The sequence below is a fragment of the Leucoraja erinacea genome, chromosome 39 (genome assembly GCF_028641065.1).
Source record: "Leucoraja erinacea ecotype New England chromosome 39, Leri_hhj_1, whole genome shotgun sequence".
Taxonomy (NCBI): Eukaryota; Metazoa; Chordata; class Chondrichthyes; order Rajiformes; family Rajidae; genus Leucoraja; species Leucoraja erinaceus.
In genome coordinates, this window is record NC_073415.1 from 5369497 (window position 1) to 5385647 (window position 16151).

A 16151-nucleotide genomic window follows, 5' to 3' on the forward strand; every position below is an offset into this window, starting at 1 on the left:
TTAAATCATAGGAGACATCACATCATGGGGCCAATCCTAGTACCACCTTCCAGCAACAAAATCCGAATAGACCTTTCTTCCTTTGCGTAGTTCAGAAGTTCCCAAGATAATTGTTGCGCTCTCTTTGGGACTTCCACCATGAATTTAGGGGTGGTGCAGTCGTTGAGCTGCTGCCTTACAACGCCAGAGATCTGTGTTCGAAACTGACTAGGGTGTTGTTTCTATGGAGTTTGTATGTTCTCCCTGTGACCACGTGGGTTTTCTCTGGGTGTTCCAGTTTCCTCCGACATTGTAAATTAAAATTGTCGCTAGTATGTAGGATAGTGCTAGTGAGTGTATGGGCTGATTGCTGGTCAACGCTGACTCAGTGGGCTAAAGGGCTTGTTTTCACATAGTATCTCCACAGTCTAAAGTCTAAATTGTACCACAGGTAACATCATCCTCTCTCGTTCATAGAAACATAGAAACATAGAAATTAGGTGCAGGAGTAGGCCATTCGGCCCTTCAAGCCTGCACCGCCATTCAATATGATCATGGCTGATCATCCAACTCAGTATCCCGTACCTGCCTTCTCTCCATACCCCCTGATCCCCTTAGCCACAAGGGCCACATCTAACTCCCTCTTAAATATAGCCAATGAACTGGCCTCAACTACCCTCTGTGGCAGAGAGTTCCAGAGATTCACCACTCTCTGCGTGAAAAAAGTTCTTCTCATCTCGGTTTTAAAGGATTTCCCCTTTATCCTTAAGCTGTGACCCCTTGTCCTGGACTTCCCTAACATCGGGAACAATCTTCCTGCATCTAGCCTGTCCAACCCCTTAAGAATTTTGTAAGTTTCTATAAGATCCCCTCTCAATCTTCTAAATTCTAGAGAGTATAAACCATGTCTATCCAGTCTTTCTTCATAAGACAGTCCTGACATCCCAGGAATCAGTCTGGTGAACCGTCTCTGCACTCCCTCCATGGCAATAATGTCCTTCCTCAGATTTGGAGACCAAAACTGTACGCAATACTCCAGGTGTGGTCTCACCAAGACCCTGTACAACTGCAGTAGAACCTCTCTGCTCCTATACTCAAATCCTTTTGCAATATTTCAGTTTGAATGATATGCCACACGTCTGTTGTTGTCTGAAGTTAATTTTAGTTTAGTTTAGAGATACAGCATGGAAACAGGCTCTTCAACCCACCCAGTTCACACTGACCACTCTTTGTTCACATTAGTTCTACATTATCCATTATCCCACTTTCCCATCTCACTTCCTACACATTAGTAGCAATTTTACAGAGGCTATTTAACCTACAAAACTGCATGTCTTTGGGATGTGGGAGGAAACTTACGCAGTCATAGGCACAACATGCAAACTCTATACAGAGAGCACCCGAGGTCTGGATCGAACCCGGGTCTTTGGCTTGTGAGGAAGCGGCTCTAACAGTTGCGCCACTGTGCCGCCTTATGTACTGAATATGTTCATAAGAATTTATTTTCCTCTGCTGTAGAGTGGCGAGCAGTGATGGCATCCTTATCACAGCTTCTGTGACGGAGACCCAGCAGATGATGAAGTGATGGCCATCATCTTTGAGACAGCAATGAGAATTAACTCCACAAAGAGACTTGCAACAAATTACCTTGACTATTCAATCACGAAGGATATGACTGTGTGCTATTGCTTAGAATTGGTCTACAGTTCTACAACACTTTGGCTCAGTTTCTTCCAAATGCCAACTTCTGCTGCCCTGAAGCACAGCAGAGCATGGGAGCACAGACTCCTCCAACAGGAATGGTGTTTGAACTCGAAAATAATTGTTTCTTCATCGAACCAAGATCCCAAGCTAATAACAGCTGTGGAAATGTCGCTATTACACCACGGTTTTCATGAAACACAGCAAGAGAGAGAAAGAGACACTCTTTTCATCCTCAAGGGAAACTAAGAACTGCTTAACAAAAGCTCACCTTGAACAAACATCCAATTCTTAGAATGGATTTTAATAAAACTGCTCCTTGCAATCCAATTCTTGCACTATGATAGATGTTAAAAGCAGCTTTCGCAAATGGTGTATAATTATGGTTATTGTGCATGGTCACTGGACTGACCTCCCATTTATCTCATTAGAGTTTTTTGAACTATGTTTAATTGAACTTCAATGCTATATATTGCACTGCTGTACTCTTTATTTATGAACTGTGCACGCTTGTATTCATGTTCTTTGACTGGGTAGCCGCAAACAAAAGCTTTTAACTGTATCTCGGTACACGTTAAAATAATAAAGTAAAACTAAGCCGTGACTTTGGACAAAGATGATGAAGAATTTATATTGTCGGTTGCTGGTGAATCTGTGGAATTTGTTGCCACAGACGGCTGTGGAGGACAAGTCAATGGATATTATTAAGGCTGAGATTGGCAGATTTCTTGATTAGTAGGGGTGTCAAGGGTTATAGGGAGAAGGCAGGAGCATGGAGTTGAGAATTGAATGATGGCATAGACTTGATGGACCGAATGGCCTAATCCTGCTCGTGGAACTTATGAATTCTTATCCATCTCTTAAAATTGAGCACATATTACTTCTGACTCCTGAAGTAGCGGGGTTCTCAGAGGGACAACTGAACGCAACCAATGTGTCGAAGATAGACACAAAAAGCTGGAGTAACTCAGCGGGCCAGGCAGCATCTCTGGAGAGAAGGAATGGAATGGGTGTCGTTTCTGGTCGAGATACTTCTCCATGTGTTGTTCGCCAGGTCAGGTTGTTTGGAGACGGAGCCAATCAACGTTGGAGGCGGTTTTTGCCGCTGCTTATAAAAACGGATGGACGAAAACCCTGACACACAAAGATCCTCACTGTAGGATCTCTGCTGCCATACTCTGTCTGTCGTGTTGGTCTCGGTGAGTGGAAGGTAGCATTGCCGGAGCGAGTGTCCCCGCAAAAGGTGTAACGTGATATGGGTGGTGTGACCGTGAGGGACATAGGCACAGTGGAGATGAGGGGGCTTCCCAGAGATCCGGGTGAGGAGATTTTATCCTCACAGACTTGAAGATGGACCGGCGCTTGCAGAGTTCGGCTCTACTGGAACGGTCAAGAGGTCAGCGCGCCCAAGATACCGACCATGTCGAGGTGCTACCATCATCTCCAAAGACAAGCCCGCTTCACCCGCGGGGAGATCGCCTCAAACCGCCCCATGTCTTCAGCCCAACAAAGGCTCTTTCAAGAGCCACTGAAAAGAGCTGCGACCTTTCTCCCGATTCCTCGTCTTTTTTTGTCAGTCTGCCTTTCTTCATTGTTGTAGTATTAATTTATTATTGTCACGCGTACCGAGACGCCATAAAGAGTTCTGTTTGTGTATTATCCACACGAATACAATCAAACCATACACAACGCGTACAATAGGCCATCTCACGGATGATAAATGCGCGGGAGCAAAACAACACAAACAATGATTTAGTCTTCAAGATAACTAGAATGGCTTATTGGAAATGGGTTGTTTTGACTCCTTGAGGCTGCACAGTCATTCGCCAGAGATCAGACTTGTGGATGAGTTGTATCTCAGTCTAACTATCAACATATTATTTGCTCTTAATATCTTCAAAAAAGGATCGTGGTTGAATGAGCTCTGACAGGCTTCACTGTAACAGTCTGAAGAACCCAGAGATGCTGCCTTACTCCAGCTTGTTGCGTCTATCCACGGTACAATGCTCGGGTAAAGAACTATATAAGTTTCACCGTTTCGAGTTTAAAAATAATAACTTGGTGTAAAAGTGTAGGATACGATGGAAGGGAGGTATTGAAAGTGCGAGGGGTTTGCCCGCGTCTACCAGGTTCCTGTCAGCAACAAAAGGCGGGAGGTGGGCAAGTTGGCCGGAGTGAAGGCCGCCCAGTTGTTGACGGCATGGGAGGCGGGAGGGACACTCGCTCCCCGCGGTGGATCTCCTTGGGAGAGAGGTGTCTGGTGGCGGGAATGGATGGATCTGCGCTACAGGAGGACAGCAAGGCCCGGGATACCAGTTGGCCGTCCATATGTTACCATCGTCCCCGAAGACATTCGCGGGAGAACGCCTCAAAACTTCTTTCACCTATACTGTTTAAATATTTGTATGGATTAATCATTGTCACATCTACCTCGATACAGTGAAATCCAAAGATCCTAGAGGAGCTCCTCTATAATATTTGGTGAAAACCGCGTACTATCCAGTTAACACGTTCTATATGCACGATATAGTATAACCAACATACATAAGTCCACTTGGAAGTGTCTAAGTACTGCGATCGGTGTATTGGAAATGCAAGTTTAAACGAGGATTTAGGCTTTAAATGTAATTAAAATTGGCTCATTGACTCCCTGAGTCTACTATTCCATCATCAGCATCGTGGTCGAGTCTGTAACTCAGTCCGGCTATCCCTATATCTGTTGACACTCAATATTTATAAATCTAGATTTATTTTGACTTCTGCCCGAGGCTCCGCGATTATTTGGCTTATGATGGCCAGGCTCTGAACGAGATGAGTAAGAAGGAACTGCAGATGCTGGTTGACACGGAAAATAGTCATAAAATGCTGGAGTAATTCAGCGGGACGGGCAGCATCTCGAGAGAAGGAATGGATGACGTTTCGGATCGAGACCCTTCTTCAGACTGAGTCGGGAGAGGGAGACACAGAGATAAGGAAGGGTAAGGTGTGAAAACGAGATGAGCCTATCTGAGGGAGATGCGTTGCCAGAGATCAGCGTATGGTGCGGGGCATCCTTCAGGACCCGGCTTTCTAGAGTTTAGCCCTGGGGTTTCTACAGGAGGACGGCGAGGCTTATGGTGGCCGGATCCATGTCGAGATGTTGCCGTCATCTCCGAGGACATCCAGCTGGCCTGCCTCATCTGCGGGCAGAGCACCTACAACGTCCCTTCATCCTCATTCCCACAAAGGCTCTTATAAAAGCCATTTTAAAGAGCTATAACCTTATACACGAGTCTCCGTCTGTTTGACTTTCTTCGTTGTTAAAATGGGGTAGTAGTTTATTTTTGGCGGGTGTGATGAGATACAGGGAAACAAATTAAAGTGCTGGTTTATTATTGTCTCATGTATCGAGATACAGTGAAACATTGCACGCTATTCCGTCAAATCATTCCATCCATATGAATTAAATTAAGTCAAATACGTACAACTGGTTGTGCCAAAAAAACTGTTTAAACAAGGATTTAGTCTTCAAAATAACCAGAATTATATATTGATAATGGCAGGTAGACGAAAATGCTGGAGAAACTCAGCGGGTGAGGCAGCATCTCTGGAGCGAAGGAATAGGTGACGTTTTGGTGGTATACCTTGAGATGGTATTATTTTTTCTCTGAGGCTGCACTATCATTCACCAATTCTGTGATCGTGTGTGTTCCTCAGTCTGGCAATCTCGACAAATCTAGATTTATTTAGACCTCTTGAGGCTCCATAGTTCTCGAGAGCCCCCAAACCCTCCATCTTATTCAGTCCAACAAAGGCTCTTTCAAGAGCCACTGAAAAGAGCTGTAACCTTCCACTTGAACTATGATAAAGGGTACAACATTTAGTGTAAAGTTTTGTTAAAGATAGTTCAAAGGTCTCCAATGAGGTAAATACTCAGGACTGCCCTCTGGTGAGATGACGACTCTGTTGCCTGTGAACAGCTGGGAAAAATCTGTTCATGAAGACAGTCTCAGTTGCAATGTTTAAAAAGCATGTGGACAGCTACCGAGATAAGGACAAGGAAGGATATTGTTCTAATGTGGGCCAATTGGATTAGCATAGATAGGCAAACGTTGGCTTGGACAAGGTGGGCTGAAACACACCTGCGCAAAGGAAGATGGTGATTGTTTCAGGATTCCATCACTCTGGTCATTGACAGAATTCCAGGAAGGCACACTTAATAGTTTTTGATATTGGATTAAGCAACTTCTTCAGTAATGTCCTCAGCCCAATATTCAGCTGCTTCAGTAATGGGATCTCTATAGGATGTGCTGCCTTAAAAAGGCAGCCAGGATCATCAAAGACTCGCACCACCCTGGCCATTTCACTCACGCCAACAGGAAGAATGTAAAGGAGCCTGAAAACAATGACTAAGTACAGAAACATCTTCTTGCCAACGACCATCAGGCTATCAAACACGACAACCGCTGACTAAACGTCACACTACAAAATGTCTTAGTTGCACAAGGGACCTGTGTTTTAATCTGCACTAATATTGTGATTTATTTATTAAACTTGTTGTGTGTTATGTATTGTATGTATATGTTATTTATTTATTGAATATTGTGTGTACAAACTGGGTATGCTGCTGCACGTGATTTCATTGCTCATAATTTTAGTACCAATTAAACACTCTTGAAAACGAGTAGACTGCCTCAATAATGAGTTACTCCAGCATTTTGTGTTGACAGTTCCTTCATACACAAAAAAATACACCTCCTGGGTCACAAAGATGACTTTCCTGATCTGACCAAGTTGGAAATCTTGATCTTGTTGCATTGGAGGGGATAGTCTTTCTCAATAGATGGGCCGAACGGCAGGTTGTCGAGTCATTGTGACTGCTGTGTTGATGAGCCAATCACTAATCAGACAGGAATGATTGACGTTGGTTTTAACCAATCGGAGATAACCGAAGGGCGGGCCGCTCAGTCCAGGCACCAATCACATTACAGATAACTAATCAGGGCCAGTGGGGGCGGGCTTTAGACGGGAGATTGACGTTGGAATGGGGCAATCAAGTTCGGGTTTGACGGGGTCTCGGCCAATCAAGCGTCGGGGGCGGGACATTCCCCCAGCCGGAGCCGCCATGTTGTCTCCCCGGGTCCGCGTCTTCCCGTCGCCTAAAGAGCTGGGCCCGGCCCTGGGTACATTCGTGCTGGGCGCCGCCAGCCAGGCGGTCCAGAGCCGAGGCCGCTTCGCCGTGGCCGTGTCGGGCGGCGGGTTGGTGCCGCTGTTGGCGGCTGAGTTACCCGCCGCCCTGGAGCGCGAGGCGCGGGCGCCCGGAGCCGACAGTCAGCGCTGGATCCTCGGCTTCTGCGACGAGCGCCTCGTCCCCTTCGACGACCCGCAGAGCACATGCGGCCTGTACCGGGTAAAGCGCTCGGGGCCCGCGGGGGGGGAGAGGAGGGTGGGGGAAGGGGAGATGGGGGGGGGGTGGGTGGTGGGGGCAGGGGAGGGGTGGGGGCAGGGGAGAGAGACTGGGGGGGTTGGGTGGAGAGGGTGAGTGATAATGGGTGGGGGTTGGGTGGTCAGTGTAGGTGGATGTAGGGAATATAGGGGGTAGTTGTAGGGAATGGGGGTGGGTTTAATGGGTAGATTGGTGGGTGCAGGGTGGAGAGGGTGAGTTATGGGTGATGGGTGGGTGCAGGGGGCGTGGGGGGGTGGGCGTGTGTTAGGAATGGTGGGTGGGTGTAAGGAATATGGGGGGGTGTAGGGAATATGGGGGTGGGTGTAGGGAATATGGGGGGGGGTGTAGGGAATGGGGGGGGGTGGGTGTAGGGAATATGGGGGGGTGGGTGTAGGGTATATGTGGGGGGGGGGTGTGGGGATATGGGGGGGTGTAGGGAATATGGGGGTGGGTGTAGGGAATATGGGGGTGGGTGTGGGGAATATGGGGGTGGGTGTAGGGGATATGGGGGTGGGTGTAGGGAATATGGGGGGTGTAGGGAATATGGGGGTGGGGTGTAGGGAATATGGGGGGGTGGGTGGGGGTAGGGAATATGGGGGTGGGTGTAGGGAATATGGGGGGGGGTGTAGGGAATATGGGGGGGGGGTGTAGGGAATATGGGGGGGTGTGGGGAATATGGGGGTGGGTGTATGGGGGAATTGGGGGGGTGGGTTTAGGGAATATGGGGGGGTGTAGGGAATATGGGGGTGGGTGTAGGGAATGGTGTAGGGGGGGGGTGTAGGGAATATGGGGGGGGGGGGGGTGTGGGGAATATGGGGGGGTGTAGGGAATATGGGGGGGGTATGGGGAATGGGGGGGTATGTAGGGAATATGGGGGTGGGTGTAGGGAATATGGCGGGGTATGGGGAATGGGGGGGTGTGTAGGGAATATGGGGGGGGGTGTGTAGGGGGGGGGGTGAAAGGAATGGGGGGGGGTGTAGGGAATATGGGGGGTGGGTGTAGGGAATGGGGGGGTGGGTGTAGGGAATATGGGGGGGTGGGTGTAGGGAATATGGTGGGGGTGGGTGGGGAATATGGCGGGGTGTGGGGAATGGGGGGGGGGGTGGGGAATGGGGGGGGTGTGTAGGGAATATGGGGGTGGGTGTGTACAGGGGAGACTGAGGGATGGGTGGTCGGTTTGGGTAGGGGGAGTGGTGGGTGCAAGGGGAGGTTGAGGATTTGTCAGTGGGGTGGGTGGTCGGCGCAGGTAGTGAGGAGGATGAGAGGTGGGTGGGTGGTTTAGGGAATGAGCAGAGGGTCAGTCTTGGGCTTTGAGAAACAATGCCATACAAACATGGTGCAATAATTGCAAAGAAACAGGCCCTTCGGCTTGCCCTGTCATAAGTTCTAGGAGCAGTATTAGGCCATGAAGTCTAATCCGCCATTCAATCATGGCTAATCTATCTTTTCCTCCCAACCCCATTCCCCTGTCTTCGCCCCATAACCTCTGATCAAGAATCTGTTAATCTCTGCCATAAAAATATTAATTAACTTGGCCCCCATCACTGTCTGGCAATGAATTCCACAGATTCATTGCCAGATTGTCTGGCAATGAATTCCACGGATGTTTAAAGAAATTGCTCCTCATCTCCTTTCTAAAGGTACATCCTTTTATTCTGATGCTATGGCCTCTGGTAGTGGAAACATCCACTCTATCCAGGCCTTTCACTATTTGGTAAGCTTCAAGGTGTAAGGTTCCTTCCCCTCATCCTCAAGTTGGCATTCTGTGCTAGTCCTATTTACCTACATTGGGGCCATATCCTCATTCAAACTCCTATCTAACTCCTAATGGTCCAAATGTGTCACAGCAGGAGTTGAGGATTTCTTGAGTCTGGTAATGGAATAGGTCACTGCTTGGTTTAAGGAATTAATGGTTGGGGACATTTGCGGTCAATGGTTTTTTAGATGAGGCTGACTCTTAGGGCTGTTGTCAACCAAATTAGGACTAAGTGTACCCGGAGAAAATGCACGCAGCCACAGGAAGAACGTACAAAGCCTGTGCAGACAGCACCCTTGGTCTGGATCGAACCAGGGTCTCTGGCGATGTAAGGCAGCAAACTACATTGTGCACTCTGTATCTTCCCCTTTGCTCTATCAAACTGGAGTTTGACTTGATTGTATTTAGGATTAGTATTTCCGATTTGTTTGGATAGCATGCAAGTAACGCTTTTCACTGTATCTTGTACACGTGTTTAAAAGTAAATCTAAAACCACTGCATTATCTGTTTCAGAAGCAACTGTTCTCCAAGATCTCCATTCCCAATAATCAAGTGGTTGCAATTAACCCCTCGCTGCCTGTGGATGAAGCTGCAGACAAGTATGCGGAGAAATTGAGAGAGGTACAGTACTGGCCAGCATTTAATGGTGTGCCTGTACATTGCAGCATTCAATTGGTGCAATGGCGAGGACAGAAATTGAGACCTGCTTTCTCTTCATATTAGGCCAAAGGTGCTGATGGTTCTTGGGGATAATTGGAGTGATGCGAGTTGCGGGAAGGATTCTATAAAGCAGTGTTTTTTGATGCAAACTAGTTCCAGACTGGAATTATCATCAATAACAAGGGGAATGTTTTCACTGGCAAAAGACATCATGAATTGCAGAGAACTTTCAGAAATAACGGGAGGTCTCAGGGAGAACATGCAAACTCCACACAAGTCAGGATCGCACCTGGGTCTCTGGCACTGTGAGGCAGCAGCTCTTCCTGCCAGCTACACCACTGTGTTGCCCCACATGGCGTTTCATGGCAAGGAATTTGTTGGTGCTAGTCGTATGGCACAGAAGCAGGCCCTTCAACCCAACTCGCCCTTGCCGACCAAATTCCCCATCTAAGCTCGTCCCATTTCCCATCAATGTACCTGTCCAAATGTCTTTTAAATACTATTTTTGTGCTTAATAACGGCAAAAAAACTAATACTTAAATTCTGGAAAAATGCACCCACACCAACGCTCAAAATGTGGATCTCAAATATGTCGGAAATGTTACATCTTGAAGATATGAGATTCGTCCTATCAGGCAAATCGGATTAATTCTTAAAGATTTGGTCTCCCTTTATCGACTTATTACAAGCATATGGTGACACGCAAACTTAGAAATTAATTGTTTCAGAACCGGGTGAGGGGTGGGTAAAGATACGAAGTAGGTATATCCCCTTTTCACCTCTTTTTTTCTCTCTCTTTTTCTTCTTTATTCTTATTTCACATTACTTTTTTGTTTTCTCCTTCAGGCTATACAGCCCCATGGGATTTTTCTTTACTATTTCCTCTTGAACTAATAATATCACTACTTTATATAAAATTCTCTTTTTCTCCATTTCTTCCTTTTTCACTTTCTTTTTTTACTATTAAATTTAAAATAAGAAGTTGTACACAAAATGTAATATGTTATTCATGTCTTATTATTGTACACTACTAATAAAAAAATATATTTTTTAAACTATTTTTGTACTTGCCTCAACTACCTCCTCTGGCTCATTCCATATACTTATCATCCTCTGAGTGAGAAAGTTGCCCCCTCGGGTTCCAAAATCTTTCCTTTCTCAGTGCCATACGTGTACCCCCCCCTGTCTGATCTCCACCAACATTGTCACCTCGAGCAGGACTCCTCGTTTCCAGATCCCTTGTGTTGTGTTGACCCTCCGTCTGTGTTTTTCTCCTTCAGCTGTTTCCAGGTGAGAACATACCAGTCTTTGACTTGCTGCTCCTGGGAATCGGCCCTGATGGGCACACATGCTCCCTCTTCCCGGACCACCCCCTGCTACAGGTAACACACACTCTTTGTGTTGGAGGGAAGTTATTTCCAAATGGATGGATTTGCCCTGAGACTATTTGAGTTAACTTGCCGCGATTCCTTTAAAGTTTTTCTGGCGGAGGTAGATTCTGTGTTCTCTGGATGGAAAAGTTTATTCTCATAGAATCACACTGCATGGAAACAGGCCCTTTGGCCCTACTTGCTCATACTGACCAAGATGTCCCATCTACACTAGTCCCACCTTCTCACGTTTGCCCCATACCTCTCTAAACCCTTCTTGTCCATGTATCTGTCCAAATATCTTTTAAATGTTGTAATCGCACCACCCTCAATTATCTCCTAGCAGCTGATTTCACAATCCCCCTGATGCAGTCTCAGACTCTGTGATCCTTCAGACCATCACCCCTGCACCTTGGCAACTACTTGCATTACCTAGAACTCATCACCTTTCCTGCATTACAGTCAAACTATTTTTCTAAGGCTGAAGAAGGGGTCTGACCCGAAACGTCACCTATCCATGTTGTCCAGAGATGCTTGCTGACTTGTTGAGTTAACCCACCACTTTGTGGGTTTTTTTGTGTCATTCCGTGTTTTTAAACTATTTCATTGTCTCGTTGTGACCTGTGGCTGTGGGAGGTGTTGGATAAATGTAACTGCTTTTAATGGATGAATAGAGGGCAAAGTAAATGAAGGGCAGAAATGAATGATGTCGATGTCCATTGAAATGTTTCACAATTAATATTGGTGATTAAAGCCAGCAAGTTTTAACAACTCCATTTAATGTGTTATTGCATCTGTTTTGAAACAGGAACAAAGCAAGATAATTGCTCCAATTAGTGACTCTCCAAAGCCACCACCGAAACGCATAACTATGACCCTTCCCTTGCTGAATGCTGCCCGCAGTGCCGTCTTTGTTGTGACAGGCGAGAGTAAGGCATCAATATTAAAGGTAAGAACCTGTCCCAGGCAATATAGGCACTCAGCCATTGTAAATATAGATTGAAGCTATTTGTACCTAAAGCCTATCATGCCAGCCTTAGTTCCAAGACCTTTAATTCCCATTACTAAAAAATCAATCCCATTTTGCAGTTGAGACCACAAGTGTTTCTTCACAGGTCTTGTGAAAGCAAATGCAATTATTCTGCAGCAAAATTGTTAGGCAAAATCTGTGGAGGGAAAAGGACAGTTGACATTGCGGGTTGGGACCCTTCATTGAGACTGAAAAAGGGAAGCAGCCAGTATAGATAGGTGGGGTCGGGGTGACAAGAATGACCAGGCGATATATTTAGGTACAGCGGAAGATGAGTTGTTTGGCAAATATGTCAGGTCGAGGAAGGAAGGGGTGGAGACGGTAGCAGAGACTGGGAGGGGATCAGTGGAGAACAAAAGGCTGGAGATTCTGCAATCTGACGGGAAAGGGTGAAGAATGGAACTGAATAAGAGGTAGTGCTGGATGGGACCAACAGAGGGAGTGGGTGGGAAAATAAAAAGGGAAGGGAGGGGAAGGGGGTTCAGGGTCGGCAAAAGCAGAGTGATAGGGGCACTTGAGTAGCTACAACTGTAATTTGACCCAAGCCAATTCTGTGTTTCGCTCCTTGTTTGTTTTCATGACTATTAATCGCAGTGTGATAGTTACACGGTGTGGAGACATGTAATTTGGCCCAACTCGTCCACACTGGCCTTGATGTTTATCTGATCTAGTCCCATCTGCCTGCCTGCCTGACCCGCTCGAGTTATTCCCGAACTTTGTGTCAATATGTGTAGCAGTGTTGAATGTCTAAGTAATCTGTCATTTGCCTTTGCCCAGGATATTCTGGAAGGCCACCAGAAAAACCCACTACCTGCTGCTCGGATCAAGCTGGCCAAGGGCGAGGTGCACTGGTTTATTGATGAAGCTGCCGCAAGCAAGCTGACTATGAAGGTGGAGCGGGTGCATAAATAAACACCGCCCTCCCTCCTCATGCAAGGACTTGACTGAATATATAAAGACTTATCGGGCTAATTTTTATTTTATTAATCCCAGGCAATCTGCCAAAGTATAGTGACTTTCTTGAATCATAGACACAAGGAACAGCAGATGCTGGTTTACATTGAAAAAACAAAAAAAAACACACTCAAAAAGTGCCTGAGTAATTCAGTGGGTCATCCAGCATCTCTGGAGAAGAGATGGATCTGAAGAAGGGTCCTGACCTAAAACGTTGCCTATCCATATTCTGCAGAGATGTTGCCTGGCCCGCTGAGTTACTTTGTGGTTTCTTTGAATCGTAGATTGGTTTGATTTGTTATCTACAGGCTTGGTATCTGAGAGGGTGCTCTGTAAAAGGCAGGAAACAGCCAAAGTACTCTGAGATAACAGTAGGCGAATAATGCATTGGCATGGTCATTACATTACTAAACCAACAAATTGATAGCATTTACGTGTGAGGAAATATTTAATAAACTTGACTTTTTTTGTTTTGTAAATGGTTCAGCACTGGAATTTTAAACTTTTTTCTCTTTTTATTTCAAGTGTTGGTATTTGGGTTGTTTGGTGGTTAGTAATGCACGAGTGTTAACTTTCTCACCTCCAGCACATTATTTAGTAGTTCAAGGTTTCTACTTTGCATTCCACTCTGGGCCCAAAGAGACTGTCATTCTGCATTAACTACTGCCTGCCAGTAATGAGGTAGGATTTGTATCTAAATCACATCGATCATTGAGGGTGTTTGTTTTGCCAATGTTTTGGGGAGTGCGAATGGTGGATTTAAAAATGGATAATATTAGGAAATGCTCGGATGGTCAGGTAACACATGTGGCCCACCTTTAAGGGGGGACAGTGCCTTACAGCGCCAGAGACCCCAGTTCAATCATGACAATGAATGCTGTCTGTACGGAGTTTGTACGTTCTCCCGAGTGTGGCGGGAGATAAAGGCTCAAAGTCTCCTCCCTCCACAGACTCAGCTTGACTACTGTGTATTAATAGATTTGTTTTGGCATATCCAGTTCCTGCGGCATTTTGCTTTTTGTGATCTAAAATTATTGAACAATGGACCAAGAACTTGTGTTAGTTTCAGTGTAATTTAAGCTGTTATGAATTTTACACACAATCTTTGTAACTGTGCATTAAACTAATTGATGATGACTGCTAAATCTTGTGCTTAGTTGACTATGGTCTGTTGGGTGAGAAATAATTCAACCATGTGGGTGATGTTAACACATTGGCAACTATTTGCCAGGCATCTGCTGGTTAAACATGCACCTGTAAATATGACACCTACACAACGCGTAACTTTAAGATAATCTTTAATGTACATACAGGCTTGATAACATGTTAGTAGTCACTGACTCCAGACTGCTACCGAACTGCGTAGAATAGGAAATGGGTGTTAGTATAAATGATACAGCAAGGCAGGGTTAGTGATGCTGAGCTATATATGATTGGTTGCATGCATAAACCAATCTATATCCTTCCCCTTTGAAGAGTTAGTATAGTGAGCATCCATGCCACTAAAGTTAAACAAATTCGCCATATCTAACAGGCGGTCTACTGACACGGCCCCAACGCGTACAACCAAGTCATCCCCTCCTTCACCGGAAAGATTAGAGGGAGGCGGTGGACCCGGAGGCGAGAAAGCCGCGGAGGAGGCTTGTGGTGACTGAAAGGGGAAACGTGCAGGAGGGGTTAGGCACAGCCGTGCCTCGTATGGAAGGCGAGGAGTATGGAACATGCGAGGGGTGTGGGGCATGCGGGGATTGGTAGAAGGATCGGCAGCGAATGGCTTGAACTGAAGCGGTGGACGGGGTTCTTGTACAACAAGTAGATGTTGACGACTTCTGCGGTAGACTGTCCCCTCATGGTCCACAAGGTAAGATCGAGGCGCGTCAGCTGTGCCGACAACAGTAGCCAGACAGGAATGTCCACTGGTAGTTTGTAAACAAACAACCTGTAGAGGCAGGAGAGGTTTGCATGACTTGTCGTGCGACCGTTTCTGAATATCGTGTTTCTCCTGAATACGCTTTTGGATTGAGGCAGGCTCCAGCACTCGAGGTATCAGCTTCTGCTGAGCAATCGGGATCGGAGGTCTTGTTGTCCTGGGCATTAGTCGCTGGGCTGGTGATCCCAGGGTCCAGTCTCTGGTAATGTTCCTGAGGTTCAGGAGATCAAGGTAAAAGTCCGAATTTGCCAGGCGCGATTGCTCCATCAGTTCCTGACACCCCGTTTAGCAAGTCCGTTACTCTGTGGGTACTCAGGGCTGCTCGTGACGTGGTGGAAATTCCATCGGTTGGCAAAGAGCTTAAACTCGTGGCTGGTAAACTGTCTACTGTTGTCGGTCTGCAAACGGACAGGTGAGCCGAATGTGAAGAAGTGTTTCCTTAGTTTTCGGATGACCATCTCAGATGTGAGGGAGGTCAGGAGGTCTATTTCAAACCAGTTTGAAAAAGAGTCGGCGAGAACGAGGTAGTGCTTGCCGCGCCATTCGAAGATGTCTGCCGCTACAGACATCCAGGCCAGGGCCGGTGCAGGTTGTTGCAGTAGGGGCTGCCTCTGCTGGTGTGGTGCAAGACTGTTGCAGGTGGGGAAAGAGGATATATGGTCCCGTATGTATTTGGCCATCCCAGGCCAGTAGAACAGGTTCTGTGCATGGGTCAGTGTAGCTTCGGGTGCGTCTCATTGTAGTATTTATCATGCAACGATGAGGGGATCACTACTTTGTGGCCCTTGACTATGACACCGTCCTATATGACCAGTTCGTCGCGGACCAGGTAGAACGGCTGTGCTTCTGTTGGTACGCTACCGCGCCTGTCTGACCAGCCCCCATTGATCACTGATGAGAGTATTTTGAGGGTGGCGTCGGTGGCAGTATGTTCGGCTAGGCTCTGTAGTCGTTTATTAGGAACAAAGTCAACGCCGAGAACCAGAAGCTCTTCCCGGATGCTCAAGGCGCTCGAGAGAGTATCCGCAACGTGCACGTCTGTACCCTTTTTATAAACGAGGGTGAAGTCGAAACGTTGGAGCTGCATCATCGTGCGTTGCAGGCGGGCTGGTGCAGCATGGATGGGTTTGTTCAGAATCGTCACCAGTGGCTGGTGGCCTGCCTTGACCGTGAAAGCGTTTCCGAAGATAAAGTCCTTGAACTTGGAGCAGGCAAAGACGACAGCCAGCAGCTCTTTCTCGATCTGTGCGTACCGTTGTTCTGTGTCGGTCATGGTACGGGGGGGCATATGAAACGGGGAGCAATGTACCATCGGCAGACGATTGCAGGCAGGCTGCACTGAGCC

At 46.8% G+C, this 16151-nt stretch overlaps 2 protein-coding genes across 2 annotated transcripts in view; both read left to right on the top strand.

The window, feature by feature from the left end:
- LOC129714434 (adhesion G protein-coupled receptor E3-like) overlaps nucleotides 1–2282 on the top strand; it is a 28534-nt gene extending 26252 nt beyond the window's left edge. The window contains exon 18 of the mRNA XM_055664024.1: nucleotides 1498–2282. Coding sequence (XP_055519999.1) covers nucleotide 1498 — 1 coding nt within the window. The 3' untranslated portion in view covers nucleotides 1499–2282. The remainder of the gene's footprint in view (nucleotides 1–1497) is intronic.
- A 4406-nt stretch (nucleotides 2283–6688) lies between these two features.
- pgls (6-phosphogluconolactonase) lies at nucleotides 6689–14021 on the top strand. Its single transcript, XM_055664059.1, has 5 exons — nucleotides 6689–7069; nucleotides 9376–9483; nucleotides 10803–10904; nucleotides 11701–11841; nucleotides 12700–14021. Exons 1-5 carry the CDS (start codon nucleotides 6704–6706, stop codon nucleotides 12832–12834), a joined length of 852 nt encoding a protein of 283 aa, XP_055520034.1. The 5' UTR covers nucleotides 6689–6703; the 3' UTR covers nucleotides 12835–14021.
- Nucleotides 14022–16151: the final 2130 nt, after the last annotated feature.

What these genes read in the sequence shown, in the direction of transcription:
- pgls (XM_055664059.1), top strand. Translation starts at nt 6,704, where the DNA reads ATGGGGCAATCAAGTTCGGGTTTGACGGGGTCTCGGCCAATCAAGCGT. An exon ending in CGGACCACCCCCTGCTACAG is followed by an intron (nt 10,905 to 11,700) that starts GTAACACACACT and finishes GTTTTGAAACAG; the next exon opens with GAACAAAGCAAGATAATTGC. An exon ending in GTAAGGCATCAATATTAAAG is followed by an intron (nt 11,842 to 12,699) that starts GTAAGAACCTGT and finishes GCCTTTGCCCAG; the next exon opens with GATATTCTGGAAGGCCACCA.